This window comes from Corythoichthys intestinalis, chromosome 22 (genome assembly GCF_030265065.1).
Source record: "Corythoichthys intestinalis isolate RoL2023-P3 chromosome 22, ASM3026506v1, whole genome shotgun sequence".
Classification (NCBI taxonomy): Eukaryota; Metazoa; Chordata; class Actinopteri; order Syngnathiformes; family Syngnathidae; genus Corythoichthys; species Corythoichthys intestinalis.
In genome coordinates this window covers 23,116,309-23,136,281 of record NC_080416.1, presented here as the reverse complement: position 1 = coordinate 23,136,281, position 19,973 = coordinate 23,116,309, and the positions used below count along the sequence as shown (strand labels likewise).

Here is a 19,973-nt window from a genome sequence, read left to right as displayed (position 1 = left end):
TCTCGGCGTCTCATCTACGTCGTGCTGAATCCATTTTCGGAGATTCCGTGAGCTCCTCTGGTTTGATTTTGCAGTTTTAACCAGAAGAGGAGTTTGACTTTTGGGGCAGGGGGGCGGGCACAACATGTGATGACCCCGAAACGCAGTGTCAGCAATTACATAAATTCACAAGAATATTTATATTAATAAATTGAAAATGAGCGTTTCTTTTGTTTCCCATCATTCTTGAGGGGAATTCTAAATCAAGCCACTTAGGACAGCTATACTTTTCGCAAAGATCGTCATCCGTTGAATATGGTACGCCTGCTGGTGTCGCGCCAATGTAGTTACCTCAGTCAAAAATTGAATCCCCTGGGCGGAATCCACTGCGCTGCACTGGTTTGCTTGATTTCTGTGTTTTGGTGATGGAGTTATTTACGAGGTTTTAAAACATGGCCCATCCATTAAAAAAAAAAAAAAAAAAAGGTAAGTTTTTTTTTTTTTGTCGTATAACCAAACATATGTACTGAACGAAAAAAAAAAAGGCCATCTTTTACTGATTTACTCATAGGATGACCTATAACTGTTATTACTGTAATTCTAGTCATGTATGGAGTTTCTCCAAATTAATAAATGTCGATGTCCAAAATATATACGGTGGTTCTTTTCTGGCTTCAAATAATTGTATAAGTCGACATAACTCATAACTAATGGGTGTGTGTGTGTGCTCCCGCGGCAAGGGGATACAATTTTTGACACGGGTAACTACATTGGCAAGACACCGATGGTGGCTCTGTTGTGAAAATAGCGTCTTTAGTGGGGCAAATTGAAACTCCACTCACCATTTTGGTGGTGCTCTGGCGTTTCATAGTCCACATTTTCAATCCTTGGTTCTTGCTTAGTAGTTGATGTCGTTTTTGAAAGCTTTGGTTTGAAAAAATTGCGTATATCCATCTTGCCTTTTCAGTCCTCAGGTGGTTTTGGCTAAGGCAAATGACCGTCTAAGGTGCTAGTCACATGATCTGTTCGAAAAATAATTTTGACCCTTTATAAAAAAAAAAAAAAGTCCATTTTATTCATTTTTATTGTTTGTTTTGTTTTATTTTATAGGCAATATTTTACTGGAAAACTCTTAATTTTAAAATCATATATTTCGGAAAGTCAATTACATGCAATGACACTTTCAGCCACTGGGGGGCAGCCCCCTAACCCCCTTAAACTCTGTGTATGGTTTTAACTTGTCAACACACTGCTTACTTCAACCGCACTTCATGATGTTTTGTCTAAACCGGAAGTTCGGAGCAGAAATTGTCAAAGATGGCACCGCCCATGTTTTGCACAGGAAACTTGTCTATCAGAAGAAGAACATCATCTTCCGGGGCATGGCTCATTGCAAAGCCGAACTTGGTTGAAAACAAATAGTGATCCCTTGCTACTACACGCTTCAGACTTTGTGCCCGCAGTCTATCGAGGAGTTTTTTTCAATTAAAACAATCAAAAATAAATGAGCTGTCCTGATATGAAAATGATTACGTCGTCTCACTCTCCCTCCTGCTGCCGTTCTTGGTCAGGCAGTCCACTGGAGTTGCTTATTGAAGTTAATGATGATTGACAGATGTTAAGGTTTGATCTTGCCAGATATGCTTGGAAGCCGAAACTTCAAAGTACAGCATGCGACAGTCATCGTTTCGCTAGTTAAACAGTTGCTGTGGCAACTCATTGTGTGTAAGTGAGCAGCTTGAGCGGATTTGAGTGGACTAAATGAAATGATTAAATGAAGCATTTAATCAAGACAAGCATTTTTCTATTTTATTCTTGTTCAAAAATAATTCAGTGGGGCATTAACCTTAGGCGGAGGTTGACTTTTGTGGTGGGGGGGGCAAAACATGTTGATGACCTTGAAACGCAGTGTCTGCAATAAAATTAACTTACAAGATATATGCTCGGATAGTAGCTTAGCCCATGCTCGTACATACTGGCATCCCAGCTGTGTGTATGTGCGTGGGGTTGGTGGTGCATCCCCTCTTCCCATCCCTGAAGGCTGATTGATGGGGGTGCGGGTGGCCCAGGGGACCACCCTGGATCCCGGGGGGGTGACGATGGCTCCTTTGCTGGGCTACGAGAGGAGGGATGGGCTGCGCTGCACCCCCCCCCCCCCTTGCACGGCCTCCCTCCCCGGGTTGGCTGTGTGGCTTTCGTGTGTCTGGTGGGGCTGGCGCGTGGCTAGATGTGATAGGGTGCGCTCGGGTTGGGGGCCCTGGTGCCGGGATTGGCGATGGAGAGGCATACGGTCGGTTGCTGACTGGCTTTTACTCACAAGGGATTTATACAATTACTGGTTTCTAGATCATAGAACTGATTTGTGTACACTCCACCCCTCCCAATCACTTTGCCCATAGACCCCCCCCTCTTTCCCTGGTCAACAGGCCCCCCACATGGGGTTAACCGAAAATACATCCAGCTGACGATAGCACCAACATATTCATAGTTAGTGTAGGCGTTCAATGTATTTTTTTCATTGTTTGTGTTTCTTTTCTTTCTTTTCTTGTGTTTCTTTTCTTCTGTTCCCCCATAACCCCGTCCTGTTTGCTGCTTTGTCATAATAAACAAGGTATGTTGAATTATCACAATGGGAGTATGTCATACTCTCAATGTGAAATATTAAAACTGTTCAGACCATTTCCATTCTCCGTGTTAAACAGCTGAACAGGACAGGTTTAAAGAAAAAATAAATAAATTCATATATAAGAAAGTCAAATACATGCAATGACATTTTTGGCCACCAGGGGGGCTATGCCCCCCCCTCGCCTCCCCCCCTTAATTTCCCCATATGACAGGAACATGTTTAAAACTTCATAATTATTAGATTTCAAGTGCTTAAAAAAAATTTATTAAAAAAATGTGTTTTTTTTAATATATTATGGGAAAAAAGTGAAAAAACATTTGCTATATATATGTCTCTTTCCATTGGTAAATCTGAATAAAATACACTGAATACACACACACCCACAATTATTTTTTGGGGGGGCGGGGCTACTTCGCGGTTTTTCACTTATCGCTGCGTGTCCTGGTCCCCATTAACTGCGAAAAACGAGGGATCACTGTAATGGAAAAACGGATCCAGGCTCGTTTTCGTTATTGAATTATCCAGTGTTTAATCGGGAAACAGAAAATTCATTTACCGTTTTTTGTTAACCACATAAAAACAAAAACGGAATCGGGCTCGGTCCAAGCTGTATTTAAATTTTGATTTTTTTCCGTTTGAAAACGAAAACCAAATAAGCAGCCGTTTTTCCATGTTTCTATTTTTCTATTTACGTAAAATCCAATTACGAAAAGAGACACGGACCCAGCTCATTACATGACACAAATGACTACTTCCGGAATTTGAGCAGTACTTCCTGTGTTGATTTCATAAACTGGACGAAGAGCAGGTACGTAATGTTATGCAAAGGCGAACCTAATATTTTCGCCTTTTGAGTCGTTTAATGTCATTCTCTGTTGATTTAAAAATAACGTGCTCATTTCGCGTGGGTGTTTAAATACTCAGTTGTATTTTTTCCTTCTTAATGCAAGAGTAGGGCAAGGTTAAAACAACGAGTCCGGCTAGCATCACAGGCTAACGCTAGCAGCGCTGGCGTGGAGGTCACTTTATTATGCGAAAATTATATACTACACAAATTATGGATATGGTTATAATACCGCAGTGAACCGCAGTTGGTAATACAGATGGCGTCAAAGTCAGCACTGGAATAATACTTGGCATATTTGTTCCAAGCTCACCTGTATCATAGCAAATGTAAATAAAGTTACAAGGTGAATGTAAATAGATAAATAATGTTTAATTTTGTATAATTGTGTAGCATCGTCATGAGCTGAACGTGAAGTCATATTTTTCTTGATTTTCTAATTAATTTAGTATTGTCATTTAAGTATAGTTTTTGAGGTATTACAATTATTGCTTCAACAATTAATCGATTAACTCAGTTAATTCGATTAGAAAAAAGTTTCGAATCAAATTTTGCAGCTTCGAGTATTCGTTTAATTAAAGTGGTGTTGTGATGGTTTGTTTTGAAAGTGTTTGCATTTAGTGTTATTGATTTGGGTGGATACTAGTGGTGTCAACAATAATCGATGCGGCGATGTATCCCGAGGCGGGGCATGGACGATTCGATTCGATGCGGGCAACAAGCCGAATCGATTCAGCGCATTTTAAAATGTATAAGTACATTAAAAAATCTTCCCTGCGCAATTCCGGTGATGCAACGGATTTGGTTTTTCCATTTGTATTATTATTAGGGCTGTCAAACGATTACAATTTTTAATCGAGTTAATTACAGCTTAAAAATTAATTAATCGCAATTAATCGCAATTCAAACCATCTATAAAATATGCCATATTTTTCTGTAAATTATATATATATTCTGTAAAATAAATTGTTGGAATGGAAAGATAAGACACAAGATGGATATATACATTCAACATACGGTACAAAAGGACTGTAGTGGGCATTTCACTCTACTGTCATTTAAATCTGTCGGTGCTGTCCTCACTCCGAAGCGTCTACTTTTTCCAAAGCTAGACAGCTAGTGAACGACGCCTTAATAATTAGACTTCTTCCTTTTTCATCTGATTTATTAATAAAATGGCCTCAAACCATTGTCCTCTTTAGACCGTCGTAAAACTACAAAAAAAAAAAGTACACAAGCATTGCATTAGCAACAACGTTAGCTTAGCACGCTATACAGGTTCACTAAACATAAACAAAAAGCGTCTCATACAAAAAATATAACATTTCGCTTACTAACATAATATGTACATTCTTTACAACAACCATACTTACGGACAAATCTTGTCCAAGGATCATATAAGCACAACATTATCAGCCCGAGACGTCGTGCAGCCATAATGAACTGGAAAGAAAACAATAAACCATGTCGCAAAGCGACCACAAGAGTTCGCTGTTGGACAGCACAAAAAGTCTTGCTGTAAAACTTACCAAAAGGCAGAATACTTTCTGAGCGGGACATGTGCGTTAATTGCGTCAAATATTTTAACGTGATTAATTTAAAAAATTAATTACTGCGCGTTAACGCGATAATTTTGACAGCCCTAATTATTATACTCATGTTTCATTTTTTACACACGCATAACTCTGGTCAAGTTTCCCATCAACCTCGTAGAAGCCAAAGTGTCTCCAGATGTCTGCTTACAATGTCTTAGGTGCATCAATAATCTTTCTCGCTCCCTCTTTCTCCGCTTCAGCCATTGTTATGTTATGTCCTATCTCTTAGAGGTTAGATCTTGTGCCCGACCCGAATTTCGAGTCAGGTCTGGGCCCAAAATGTTAAGCATTCACGTTCGGGTCGGGCTGCCGGGCCGACTAATAAATTATTTAAATAAAAAAAAAAAAAAAAAATTTTGCTTTTGCTTGTGAACGCACATGAACACCGTGCCGCTTTTTTTTCTTCTCCTCCTTACGATTACGATTTGTTACGAAATACACTTTTGTTTAATGCACACAAAGGCAACACAAATGTGATCCTTTTGAATCTTCTCTGTGTGTCTGCAAAACCGCATGTTTTTTTTTTTTAATATTAAACTTTCCCGGCGTTATTTCGTTGTGTAAATGCTTTTATAATGATCATAAAAATATGTAGACTATTTAAACATTAAGAAAACTTGCGTTTTTTCTGCCAACTGAGAATTCGTTACGAAGGACACTTTTATTTATGCACACAAAGACAACAGAAATGTGATTCTTTTGAATCTTTTCCTCTGTGTGTCTGCAAAACCGTTTGTTTTTTTTAATATTAAACTTTCCCAGCGTTATTTCGTTGCTTAAATGCTTTTATAATGATCATAAAAATATGTAGACTATTTAAACATCAAGAAAACTTGCGTTTTTTTCTGCCAACTCGAAGAAATGAAAAATTGCTGCTGCTGCTGCTGCTGCATTTTTTTCCCCGCATCACTCCAACAAAAAAAAAAAATTCGGGTTTTTCGGGCTGGGCCTGCAAATCTAGTTGATTGATCGGGCTCGGGCCGGATCGGGCTTCAATACCAGCGGGCCGTGTCGGGTCCGGCTGGATTTTTTAGGCCCGATCTAACCTCTATTGCACATATATAGTGGGCTAGGCCTAGATTTTACTTTTGTTCTACATCGCAACTGAACTGATCCCTGGATTGATATTGCGATAAAGATGCTGCTGCACTACAATATTTTCTTTGTCGTTTTCTTTAATATTTACTTGAATATTTTTTGTGATGGGTCGTTGTGAATAAAATACAGTGACTGTTATTACTGATTTTGCACAGGAGTTCAGATGTTGCACTGTGTTAAAGGTTGCTACTGTGTGCAAAAAAAAAAAAGAGAAAGCCCTGGTCTCATTCAAAGCACTAATTAAATGCTGTTATTGTTATTTTTTAAATATATATATATAAATGAAAGTATTTTCATTTGACTTCAACCAGGAGTGACACAAGAGCCAATAAAAAGTTCTTTAATGTCTGACCGCTTGTGTTGCATCATGATTCACGAAAAATATGCTTTGCTTTAGAATTTTAATGCATCCCAGGCTTTAATGCATTGCGATGCATTGCCGAATTGAACCGAATCGAATCGTGACCCTCTGAATCGAATCGAATCGTGGCCCTCCGAATCGTAATCGAATCGAATCGTGAGGGCAGTGCCGATGCACACCTCTAGTGGATACGCTGCCCTCTGGTGGCAAAATTAAATGCTATAACTCATTTCACATGGCTGAATCCCCAGCTCCCTGTTAAGACCAACATAAGCTAGTTTTTGTTTGAGCTAATGTTTTTTAATGCATTTGTAATTACGGTTGGGCATCGGGCATCCATTTGAACAGGTTCTATCACTCCGATGCTCCCGGAATCATTCGATTTTTAAAATTTCGAGTCCATGTTTCAATGCCCTGACCACCGACCGGAAAAAAATTGAAGTTCAAAGACTGATATTTATACAGAAGTTAAAATTGGCCCTGTGAGAAGTTCATATAATTAAAAAATCATCGATAAGTAAAGACTTTATTAATGAAAGATATTATAATAATAATAATAAAAAAACATGCAATTTTTTTTTTTTACCCTGCCTTTTTTTTGGACACTGCCTCTTAAAAGAATTGGAATCGAGAATCGTTCGGAACCGGAATCGAAACGTGGACTCGTAATCCGAACTGGAATCGTTCAATTTCAGACAATGCCCAACCCTATTTGTAATTTAGTATATAGGTATATTTAGCCAATTTTGTCAGAAAATGTGTTTGATCCATTTGTTAAAAGCATTGTAAAAAAAAAAAAAAGTTAGCATTTTATACCATTTAAGCTAGCGGACTTTTGCTATGTAAGTTAGTACTTAACCCTTTAAGGTCTGGGCCTATTTTGTCTGATTTTGCATGCCTTTGAAGTTGCCTTTATATTTCAAAGACAGAATTGTTTATGATGGCCTGGTTTGGTCCCTTTTTTTGTGACACCTTGAACTTCATGTCCAAACTGTTGTTTCCTTCACTGACCAATTATAAATCATAATTTTGGGCCCAAAAAGACCAAAAATTCCCAAATCGTTTTGTCAAAATTTTTAATATTGATGTCCAATTGACAACCAATCATGCGTAACGAACCGTTTTGAAACTTTGTAATATTTATTCAACATGTTAGGATGAACATTCAACCAAAAAAATTTAGAATAAATAGTCTTTTATTTGACAATTCAACATAAACAACAGGTATAGCCATAGGCGTTTTTTGCATTTATACATGCTCTAGTCAAAACAGGTTATATACAGCAGACCAAACAGTGAAGAACAGTGAAAAAATATACCATCTAACACAAAAAGTGTTTAGAGGCCATCTCTTTATGAGTTTAGGTATTGCGGCCCATCACCTGATGAAAACTATGTACACACAATCAAGCTTCTTGAACACACATTTATATACACAAATTGAGAAGACTGATTGTGGGAAAAAAATATATATATATAACATTGGGGAAAAAAGTATTTTCAAAAATATTTACAATAAACAAGTTACATTTTTTTCTGGCATGCCACTCCGAAAAGCAGTTTCGTCCTGGAATTAGACACAGGGCTACATCACAGCCCACACTTCCATGGGGTGTCGGTCCTCTTTCCACCCTTCCATTTTCATTTCACTTTACTTTCATTGTCACTATAAATGTACATGAAACATAAGTCAGTATTTATGAAAATAATAAAGTATAAAATAAAAATATATACAGCAATAAATAATAATGGAAATCTATATGTATGACAATAGAAAGAATACCGTAGCTGAATATGTGCTACATCCCTAATCTTCATATAGAAAGAAGACCACAAATTATACTTTGATCTGATATGCACATTTTATTATTACATACACAAACACGCACTTATATTGCATCAAAATTAACTTTGTCTTGCAATATCAAAAGAAACTTTTACAGCATTAAAAAAAAAAAAAAAAAAAAAAAGTGAGTTGGCTTACCTCTGCTCGTCGATGGCGTCACCCACGTGTTCAAATCCGTCACTATCTTCACTCGAGGACTCTTCCGAAGAAGACGATGATGACGAATTTGGACCACCCTCTTCCTCAAGTTGATCAAAAAGCACAATTGCTTGCGCTAAATTTAGTTTTCCGTTCATCCTCAAAGTCACACAAAGTCGCTCGCCCGCCTGCTTGATTCAAACGGCCGTCGCTCGCCCCCTCGCTGCGTCAGAACACTCCTGCCTCTCGTTCGGTGGAACCTCGCACGGCAGTTATATTTATAAAAAAAAAAAAACGCATTTTATGCTTCCACTGTGACTTCGAAAGGGTTCGTTTGATTTGTGTTTTTTTCATGGAGCTTCCGTTTTGAAAAAGGACAAGAAATGATGGAAATATAGACATAAACAAATGATCCATGCAGCGTTTTAATGTTTTTTTGAGAGGACAATAAAACTATAAAACTTAAATGACAATATCTCACGTTTTAGTTGGTCGATTGACTTCAAATAACAACGAGAGTAAACCGCAACTTCCGCACTTTAAAACGAGACCAACCAACGGCATGTGGGTGACGTAATTAAAACGCGAGGGTGCTTCAAAGACGACGTGCGCTGAGGACGCGCCGGCGCGTCCTTCGACTCTCAAGGGTTAAATCCTCATTTATTTATTTTTTTGTACTGTTTGAGGCTCACCTCAGGTATTTTAAGTTTTTATGTTCCTTATCCGATTACTCAGTTATTCGAACTAACTAGTTCATCGATTAATCGAGTACTAAAATAATCGATAGCTGCAGCCTACTCACGTGTGTCATAACAAATGTAAATAAGGTGACATTGTGAAAGAAAATAGATAAACATTGTTAATTTTGTATAATTGCGTTTAGAGCTGTCCCGACCAGTCGACGTAGTCGACGTCATCGATGACGTAAATCCGTCGACGAGCACAACATCCCGTCGACGGTTAATGAAGGGTTAAAAAAATATGCGTGGAAAGTTAGAATGTCGGATGCTCTGTATGCAGGCGGGGAAAGCGGCACAAAGCCAAAAAAGCGCACCAGAGTGTCCAAAACATTCACTTATTTCAAAGAAACAAAGGAGAGTACACTCTACTGTCCTGTCTCTTCAATGCCAATCTTGGCTGCACGTCGGCCGTGAATAAACACCTCAAGCGCCTTCACGCAGTTTGTAATTTTTTTTTTCTTCATTTTTTGTACACCAGAGGGTACTGTCGCCTTACTAAATAATAATGTTTCATTGACAATGGGTATAAGTGCTATTAGTATTGTTCTTAATGTTAATTGAAAGGTTTATTTCATGTTATGGTTTATTTTATGGTATAGAAAATTATATAAGGTTAAAAGGTCATAAATATATACAGTATATACAGTGATTGCACTCAAGGGAGAGATTGTCAATGATAAGGTAATAAATTAAGGTAAAGGCAATTCATATAGGCAATTCATTGATATATTAATAAGGTTTAAAAGGGAAAAGGTGAAAAGTTTCTGTTAATTTCTAATTGTGTTTTTTTATTTGTGTGCACCGTAGCTCTTACGGTGTGTTTACATCAAGGATGGAATAAAAGTTGTAAACCATCAGTTTAAGAGACCATCTTTTCAATCGGGATGCTACACTAGTTAATTCTATCAGCATTTGAACTCATTGTTTATTTGTGATTTATTATTGTTATTTACGTGTTTATTTGTACTTTAATAAATAATTTAAGTGTTCCAATATGTTTTTTGTGAATTGATAAGCATCAACAAAAATTTCATTGCTAAATTAGTAAAAAAAAAAAAAAAAAAAAAAAAAAATTTTTTTAAATTAGATTAGTCGACTAATCGTAAAAATAGTCGGCTGACTAATCGGGAGAAAATTAGTCGTTTGGGACAGCCCTAATTGCGTTGCATCCTCATGAGCTGAACGTTAAAATGTTTTTCTTGATTTTCAAATTCAATTATTATTGTCATTTCAATATAATTTACGAGGTATTACCATTCAAATTAGTTTTGTAGTTCGTAAAAAGGAACGTGTTTAAATAGGAAAAAGCGCCTGTTTGTAATTCAGAGGTTTTTTAAAAGCAAAGTTGAAAAAATGTATTCATCTAAATTTGGATTTCCCTAGAATGCTGTCTTTGTCTCGGGCTGTTGTGAGCGGGGTGGCCCGCGCCCCGGCGGCGCTCAGTCAAGGCGCCATCGTTCGATTTAACAGCACGGCTCAGGTACTTTCTGTGTTATTAAACAGAAATGATGACAAAACAAATATTCCAATATGTCTTGTGTATTGTTTTCCCCAGACTCCCCCTAAGAAAACAACATTCGGGCCACTAGCAGATGAGGACAGAATTTTCACCAACCTCTACGGCCGTCATGACTGGCAGTAAGCAGTTTTTGTAAAGTCAAATACTGTTCATATCACTATTTGGTTAAACTGACGCCGTTGCGCTTCAGGTTGAACGGTGCCATGAAGCGAGGTGACTGGTACAAAACTAAGGAGATACTTCTCAAGGGTGTGGACTGGATTCTCAATGAGATCAAAGTGTCAGGCTTGCGCGGAAGGGGAGGCGCCGGATTCCCCACTGGCATGAAGTGGAGTTTTATGAACAAGCCCAGTGACGGCAGGTTAGAAACACGAACGGGTAAATGTTTTTAGTTCAGTATTTACACAAAAAAAATGTTTTTCCGCCTTACTCAGACCCAAGTATCTAGTGGTGAATGCGGACGAAGGTGAGCCAGGCACATGCAAAGACAGGGAGATCATGAGGAACGACCCCCACAAACTAGTGGAGGGATGCCTGGTGGCTGGCAGAGCCATGGGGGCACGTGCAGCCTACATCTACATCCGGGGGGAGTTCTATAACGAGTCGTCCAACTTACAGGTTTGCCACTCTAGGAAATAATGACATTACACCCTACTGTTTTTTTTTTTTTTACAGGGGACCCTTGTTGTTTGTCTTTGAAAAGATATTTGTTAGAGATGTGACCGAAAACCTTGCGCCGAAAAAAAATCACAAACTGTTTAAATGCTTGCTCATAAAAATGATTAAAATAAATCTATAAAATGTGAAATTATAGGATTTGTATAGAGATGGAAAGAACTTTATGTAATGGGCAGATCATTTTTTTTAGACATGCCCCCCCCCCCCCCACACACACAGACACAACCAGATTAAAGCTGTATTGCTCTGATGCCAATGAAACATTTAAGATTTTATGATGGCAGAATAAAGCAAACACATACAGAAAAATAGCTGTGGCCATTAAACTGTTATATATAGGCTTCACTAGAGGTGTGCAAAATTTCCGATTCTTAGATTATTCGCGATTCGGCCGTAGAAGATTCGAGAACGATTCACAAACGTCCAAATTCCGATTATTGAAATATGCCAAGTAAAGCGGAAGTACACAACACTCAGTGCGCTGCGCTGTCTTCGGGATGGAATGGAGCGAGAATAGCTAAACATCATGCTTCTTATTACCTGGCCCCTCGGGTAATGCCAATGCTCAACTCACGGCTCTAGCTCAACTCATGCAACGAGATTAAAAAAAACACAACAACATACCTGACTGCTGCCGAAAAGCTGCTACAAAGTACATCCATATAATGTTACGGTAGATATCATTTATACAGGACTAGATGCAATATAGATTTGGTAGTGTTAGCAGCACATCTACAAAAAGCTAGATGCGGGCGTTAGTAAACGGCCGCCATCTTAAAGCAGTACACTTCCCTGCAAGGCTGTTGTAGCGAACCTTCCAAGCAAACCTAATTAACTTTTTATCTAAAATACTCCTAAATCGGTGAAATATTCACTTGAATCTATCTTTAAAATAGTTTTAAAACTTTCACATGTCGAAAGTAGACAAAAGGGAAATTATGGAATAACGGGAGCAATTTTAACAAATTTAATGGTTGATTCACAACATTAAATTAATTGAATGTAGTTTAAAGCTGCTGATACAGAATGGGGACTGGAGTTTTTTATTTACTGTTATTTTTGCATATTTGTTTACTGCTATATGTTAACTTGATACTGAAATAGTAGTGTGGTTTAGCCTGAGAGTATTTTTGAACAATTCTGGAACTAATGTACAAAACATTAAAAAGAAAAAGAAAAAAGAAAAAAAAAGGAGGGGGGTGCATCAATAATCGTTTTATAATCGAATCGGAGCCTCTGAATCGTAATCGTAATCGAATCGTTAGGTGCCCAAAGATTCCCAGCTTTAGGCTTCACTGTTGGATTATACTTTATGCTGAGTGCTTTACCATCATGAAATCTTTCAGATAAATCACAGAGATACCAAATAACGCGACATAATGATTCCTACATGAAGTCCGTGCCCAGTCCACTCATTAATTTCAGCCGTTTCGACAAGGTTTGAGCCGCTATCCTACTCCATCACGTTCATTTGTACCGTTTGCCGCTAGCATTAGCCTGTGGCTTGGCTACCAGAAGAAAGCACTGAAAGCATCGTCTCCTGAAATCGTGAGAACCAATGAGGAAAGCGCGTGAAAGCCCGTCTGGAGCCCGCCAAGAGTTTACTTAATGTCAGGTGAAAGTTTGGCGAAGCTAACTTAAGCCCGACTCCATCCCGTTTACCTGTAGCGTTAGCCGCTAGCGTTAGCCTACTGGGCTTCTGTTTGTTTGGCTTCCTGAAAACCACGTGACTCCATACGTAAGCACACTATCTGCTTTCTTAAAGGGGAATGAACATAGCCGAACAACACAGAGTCAAAGCGGGATGAAAAGACCATATTTTCTTGTTTTATTAAATTACCGAATTTACCGACATGGTCAAAATTACGTCGGTCATCGTGAAGAATTTCGGTAACGGTAAATTTTCGGTTTACCGCCCTGCTCTAGTTCAAAATAAATGTATGATACCTGCTGTATTGGAGCACATTAGGGACCAGTGCTACTTGGTGTTTTATTCAGCAATGACTACTGAGCTAAAACTGACAGTTAGCTTTATCATTAGAGCTGGGAATCTTTGGGCACCTAACGATTTGATTACGATTACGATTCAGAGGCTCCGATTCGATTATAAAATGATTATTGATGCACCCCCTTTTTTTTTTTTTTTTTAAATGTTTTGTACATTAGTTCCAAAATTGTTCAAAAATACTCTCAGGCTAAACCAAACTACTATTTCAGTATCAAGTTAACATATAGCAGTAAAAAAATATACAAAAATAACCTTAGAAATAAAAAACTCCAGTCCCCATTCTATATCAGCAGCTTTAAACTACATTCAATTAATTTAATGTTGTGAATCAACCGTTAAAGTTGTTAAAATTGCTCCCGTTATTCCATAATTTCCCTTTTGTCTACTTTCGACATGTGAAAGTTTTAAAACTATTTTAAAGATAGATTCAAGTCAATATTTTACCGATTTAGGAGTATTTTAGATAAAAAGTTAATTAGGTTTGCTTTGAAGGTTCCGCTACAACAGCTTTGCAGGGAAGTGTACTGCTTTAAGATGGCGGCCGTTTACTACGCCCGCATCTACCTTTTTGTAGATGTGCTGCTAACACTACCGAATCTATATTGCATCTAGTCCTATATAAATGATATCTACCGTAACATTATGTGGATGTACTTTGTGGCAGCTTTTCGGCAGCAGTCAGGTATGTTGTTGTGTTTTTTTATCTCGTGGCATGAGTTGAGCTAGAGCCGTGAGTTGAGCATTGGCATTACCTGAGGGGGCGGGTAATGAGAAGCATGATGTTTAGCTACTCTCGCTCTGTTCCTCATTGTCCCGAAGACCGCGCGGCACGCTGAGTGTGTTGTACTTCCGCTTTACTTGGCATAATTCAATAATCGGAATTTGGATGTTTGTGAATCGTTTGTCGAATCTTCCACGGCCGAATCGCGAATAATCTAAGAATCGGACATTTTGCACACCTCTATTTATTATGTTTTAATTTTACACCCTCATCACTCTACAGTGCTGTGTTTTTACAGATTAAATTAAGCCTGTATGTAAGACACGTTAGCCACGCATCGACAGTGGTCATAATCAATAGAAACCTAGCCCTCCGAAGGGCTAACGTTACGTGAGCGAGTAACAGTAACGTTATATTCATTAGTGCTGAGAAGTCTACTGCTTAAAGATGGCGGCTGTTTACTAACGCTGCCCAGACGCGGCTGAGTCTGTCATTTCGCATCTAGTCCTAAATGCATGCGTTATCTATGAGACGCATCGGACACTATCTGCTACTAGCATCATGCGGGTGTAGTTTTTAGCAACGTCGGCGTAGTTTGTAGCGGCTGTCGGCTGCGGTAAGTTTTTAAAAAAATTTTATTGCTTCTTCCTCTACGCACGTGACGTCAGCGCGTTGTTCCGCATTAAAAGTAGTCCGGGCAAAACGTGATGCTTAGAGCTGGCAAAATGAAACGATTCCTCGAGGTGAATAAAATTACTCAGATCAGTTTTTAAACTCGAGTTACTCGAGTTGCTCGAGTATTCGTATCAGCTCTAGTCTTTAAGTTCTAGTTAAGTTTTAAGTTAGTCTAAACTGTAAGTCCTGATAGAATTTTGAGTTTTTGCAGTGTTCAAAATAAATGTATGATACAGGCTATATTGGAGCACATTAGGGACCAGTGCTACTTGGTGTTTTATCCAGCAATGACTACTGAGCTAAAACTGATAGTTAGCATGATTGTTTTTATTTTACACCCTCATCACTCCACAATGCTATGTTATGTTAAAGCCTGTATGTAAGACACGTTAGCCACGCATCGACAGTGGTCATAATTAATTGAAACCTAGCCCTCCGCAGGGCTAACGTTACGTGAGCTAGTAGCGACAGTATCGTTAATCTTACTTATTAGCGCTTAGCGCTCTTTATTAGCGCTGTACTGCTTTAAGATGGCGGCTGTTTACAAACGCTGCCCAGACGCGGCTGAGTCTGTCATTTCGCATCTAGTTCAACATACATGTGATCTCTATGAGACGCACCAGACGCTACCTGTTACCAATGTAGCATTGTGCGGGCTCGTATTTAGCAACGTCGGCGTCGTTTGTGGCGGCTGTCGGCTGCGGTAAGTTTTTTTTTTTCCCCCTTCTTCCTCTCCGCACGTGACAGCGCGTTGTCCCGCATTAAAAGTAGTCCTAGCAAAACGTGATGCTTAGAGCTGTCAAAATAAACGATTACTCGAGGTGAATAAAAATACTCGGATCAGTTTTTAAACTCGAGTTACTCGAGTTGCTCGAGTACTCGTTTCAGCTCTAGTTACAACAAACCTCTTTTTATCTGAAAGTTGATTTTAATTGCACGTATGTAATGCGGTTTCTGCAACACTAACCGGTTATCGTGCCATATTCAGGTGGCTATCAACGAGGCGTACGCGGCGGGGCTCATCGGCAGGAACGCGTGCGGCTCGGGCTATGACTTCGACGTGTTCGTGATGCGCGGCGCCGGCGCGTACATCTGCGGCGAGGAGACGGCGCTCATCGAGTCCTTGGAGGGGAAGCAGGGCAAGCCGCGACTCAAGCCTCCATTTCCTGCCGACGTTGGTGGGTATGGAGACTGAATGCTGAATGAAAAACTCGTTCAAAGGAAGCATTTATTTAATATTATGTTTCCCTGGCAAAGGCGTGTTCGGCTGCCCGACGACGGTTGCTAACGTGGAGACGGTGGCTGTGGCGCCCACCATCTGTCGCCGCGGCGGCACCTGGTTTCTTGGTTTCGGCCGTGAGAGGAACTCTGGCACCAAGCTCTTCAACATCTCCGGCCACGTCAACCACCCCTGCACCGTCGAGGAGGAGATGTCCATCCCTCTGAAGGATCTCATTGAGAGGCACGCGGGTACGGTCCACGCTAAACATTCCTACCCTTAACTTTTTTTTATTAACCTCTGTTTGTGATACAGGTGGCGTTCGAGGCGGCTGGGACAACCTGCTTGCCGTCATCCCTGGCGGCTCGTCCACGCCGCTCATTCCCAAAAAGGTGTGTGAGGAGGTGCTGATGGACTTTGACGGACTTCTCCAGGCTCAGACCGGCCTGGGCACGGCCGCCGTCATCGTTATGGACAAATCTGTACGTCGTACCCAAGTCCAGCAATCGTTCTGACGGTCCTATTTAATTTCTAAATTTTTAAAAACTGCTTTTTTTTATTTTTTCAGACCGACATTATTAGAGCCATCGCCCGCCTGATTGAGTTCTACAAGCACGAGAGCTGCGGCCAGTGCACACCTTGCAGAGAAGGTCCCAATTCCTATTCTACTTCATTCTTTGGCAACCACTGACTAAACACAGAATTAAGTTTAGTCCAGAACTGAATATCAACATCTTGCCCGATAGTTATTCACTGTGTGAAACACAGGCTTCAAATATGAATACAATTTCACTGTACTCTGTACAGTGACGATAAAAATTCTTTATATCGGTTGAACTGTAGACGTTGTGACAACCATCCCCATCCATATTGTGACGATAAAATCCAACTCATGTTTTGGCTAAAAGCTAAACTAGCAGTAAGAAACAGTTTTAAAACTTTGACATGTCGAAAGTAGACAGAAGGGAAATTATGGAATAACGGGAGCAATTTTAACAACTTTAGCGGTTGATTCACAACATTAAATTAGTTGAATTTAGTTTAAAGCTGCTGATCCAGAATGGGGATTTGAGTATTTTATTAACTGTTTTGAACTGTTAACTTGATACTGAAATACTGTAGTAATTTGTTTAAACCTGAGAGGATTTTTGTACTAATCTTGTAACTATTTGTAACTAAGCAGCTAATTGGGGGGGTGCATTAATAATCGATTTATAATCCTCTGAATCGTAATCGAATCGTGAGGTGCTCCAAGATTCCCACCTCTAGAATGTATATATATTTTAATAAATGGCTTTTAAGCACTTCTAATGTAATAATTATAGGTTTTAAACATGGTACTGTCCCACCAAATTATTTTTAAACAACAATAAGGTAGAAAAATGCTTGCCTTTACTAAATTATTCATTGAGTGAGTCCACTCAAATCCGCTCAAGCTGCTCACTTACATTGAGTTGCCACAGCAACTGTTTAACAAGCTAAACGATGACTGATGCATGCGGCGCTTTAAAGCTTCAGCTTCTAAGCATTTGTTGCAAGATCAAACATATAACGTCTGTCAATCATCGTTAATTTTAATAAGCAACTCCAGTGCACTGCCGCAGGAGGGAGAGTGAGACAACACATCTGTATTTATTTTTTTTAATTGGAAAAAAAAAATCTGCGATGGACTGAGGGCGCAAAGTTTGAAGAGTGAAGTAGCAAGGGATCAATGTAATCGGATTACGAACATTTCATGCGCTGCAGAATAAATTTTAGGATATGTAAAACATACAAGCGTTTATGCTTATAATAATTTATTTTGGCTTGCTAAGATTACACATTCAAAAGGGCATTCAATGCGAACACAAAATTCCTGAGTGTTTCTTCAAACTGCAGAATTGCTTTTTCATTTCACTAAAGCAATGAATGCATTTAAAAATAAATTAAAAAATAAAATAAAGGGGGAAGTACAACAAGAGAACAATTGGCTAACTTGCATAGCAAAAGTTCACTAGCCTAAATGCTATAAAATGCAAACATCTTTTTTATACACAATGCTCTTAACAAATTTTTCAAACACATATTCCCACAAAAACTGCCAAATATACTTCTAAACTAACTAACAAATGCATAAACAAACATCTCGAATAATAACATACTTTATGTTGATCTTAACAGGGATCAGCTGGATTCAGCAATCAATAAAACTAAATAGCACTTTCAAAACAAACCATTACAACATCACTAATGAAACGAATGCTCGAAGCAGCAAAATTTCATTCAAAGCTTTTTTTTCCAATCGAATTACTTGAGTTAATCAATCAATCGTTGCAGAACTAAACGTGATGAACAACCCCTTTCTCTCCTTACACATTACCTGGGAATGAAATGAAGGAGTCATTCATGCTACATTGTGTGTCAGGCTAAAATTTCTTTTCTGCTTGTCAAGGGGTGGACTGGATGAACAACATGATGTGGCGCTTCGTCCAAGGCGACGCGCGGCAGTCCGAAATCGACATGATCTGGGAGATCAGCAAGCAGATCGAAGGTCACACCATCTGCGCTCTGGGAGACGGCGCCGCTTGGCCCGTGCAGGTAAGAGTTTAACATATCTCTCTACCTCTTGATTCGCCGTGCTTTCTTATCAAACATTAGTTTCCCCTCTTATTTAAGGGTTTGATTCGACACTTCAGGCCCGTCATGGAAAGCCGGATCGCCCAATTCAAGGAACAGAAGCAGGCCAGCGCTTAAAAAGTCTGCTTGCTCATCTTCCCTTGCCTAATGCTTGTGTTGTTCACAAAGTATTTAAAAAGAATTAACGTGCTCTTTTTGTCTTCTTGTCTGATGGAAATGTCAATAAAGGTTTATGAATGTTAAAATCCACTCATATTTTATCAATGTTATTCATTATGATTGTGTTGGTTTTTATGTATTTGCTTATTAAACATGTTAGCGCATACATGTTAGCAAAATAGTTTGCTCAGTTCCAATCGGTTAAAAAAGAATTTCCTCTCCCCTTCTTTGCATAAAAATGCACATTAAAAATGAGCTAATCTCAGAAAAATTATTCATTTAAAAATGTTTGCAGAGTGTTTGCATTTCGGCATTTCACTTATCCTACATTTTGTTTAACATGACTGCATTTGATTACATGTTTTAAACAATGTTTGATTTTATTTGTAATGAAAGCTTATTGCATTTATGAAAAATAAAAAATGGGGGGACTGTGTTTTAAATATTTTTTTTCAACTCTCCGTTTTTCTGAGTAATTTATTTTGGAGGTCTTTTTTTAAATTAATTTTTCCCCCCAACTTTCTGTTTCTAAGTAATTTATTTTTGGGGTTATTTTGAATTATTTTTTCCCCAACTTTGTTTTTCTGACTATTTTTGGGTTTGTTTTTTGAATGTTTTTTTTTTTTCAACTTTGTTTTTCAAATGTTTTTTTTATTTTCCGTTTTTTCCAAATATTTTTTTCTCCCCGTTTTCCCCCTAAATTATTTTCCTGAGCTTGGCTACCAAAGACAAAAAAGTTAAAAACATATTCAAAATTCAAGCACTCGTGAGTTACCGAGATACGTATAAGTCTCGCGCGAATTGCACCTGCAAGTTCAATACTGGAAGACAGCTCTCGCGACACCTTTGAACGGACGTTTTTTGAAAAAAAAAAATTTTTTTTTTAATTACTCAGAAAAACAGAGAGTTGAAAAAACAAAAAAACAGCCCCCCATTTTTTGTTCATGTTAATGCACGATTCCGTAACAAAAAAATAATTTAAAAAAACAGCCTCAGAAAAACGGACAGTTGAAAAAAAAATAAAAAATAGCCTGTCATTTTTAAAAAAAATTTCATGTAAAGGCTATATGCTTCCGTAAATTGTAGTGTTGTTGTAGTGTCATCATATTTAAGCGTATCTGCAACATACTAATTTTGGAAACCGGTTGCTT

General features: G+C 38.6%; 1 protein-coding gene across 1 annotated transcript; it reads left to right on the top strand.

The window, feature by feature from the left end:
* Window positions 1-3,341: 3,341 nt before the first annotated feature.
* On the top strand, window positions 3,342-18,912 carry ndufv1 (NADH:ubiquinone oxidoreductase core subunit V1). Its single transcript, XM_057828577.1, has 11 exons — window positions 3,342-3,413; window positions 10,611-10,707; window positions 10,783-10,865; window positions 10,937-11,107; window positions 11,181-11,364; window positions 15,817-16,006; window positions 16,086-16,298; window positions 16,363-16,529; window positions 16,616-16,697; window positions 18,479-18,624; window positions 18,703-18,912. The coding sequence occupies exons 2-11, from the start codon at window positions 10,612-10,614 to the stop codon at window positions 18,778-18,780; spliced, it is 1,410 nt and encodes a 469-aa protein (XP_057684560.1). The 5' UTR covers window positions 3,342-3,413; window position 10,611; the 3' UTR covers window positions 18,781-18,912.
* Window positions 18,913-19,973: the final 1,061 nt, after the last annotated feature.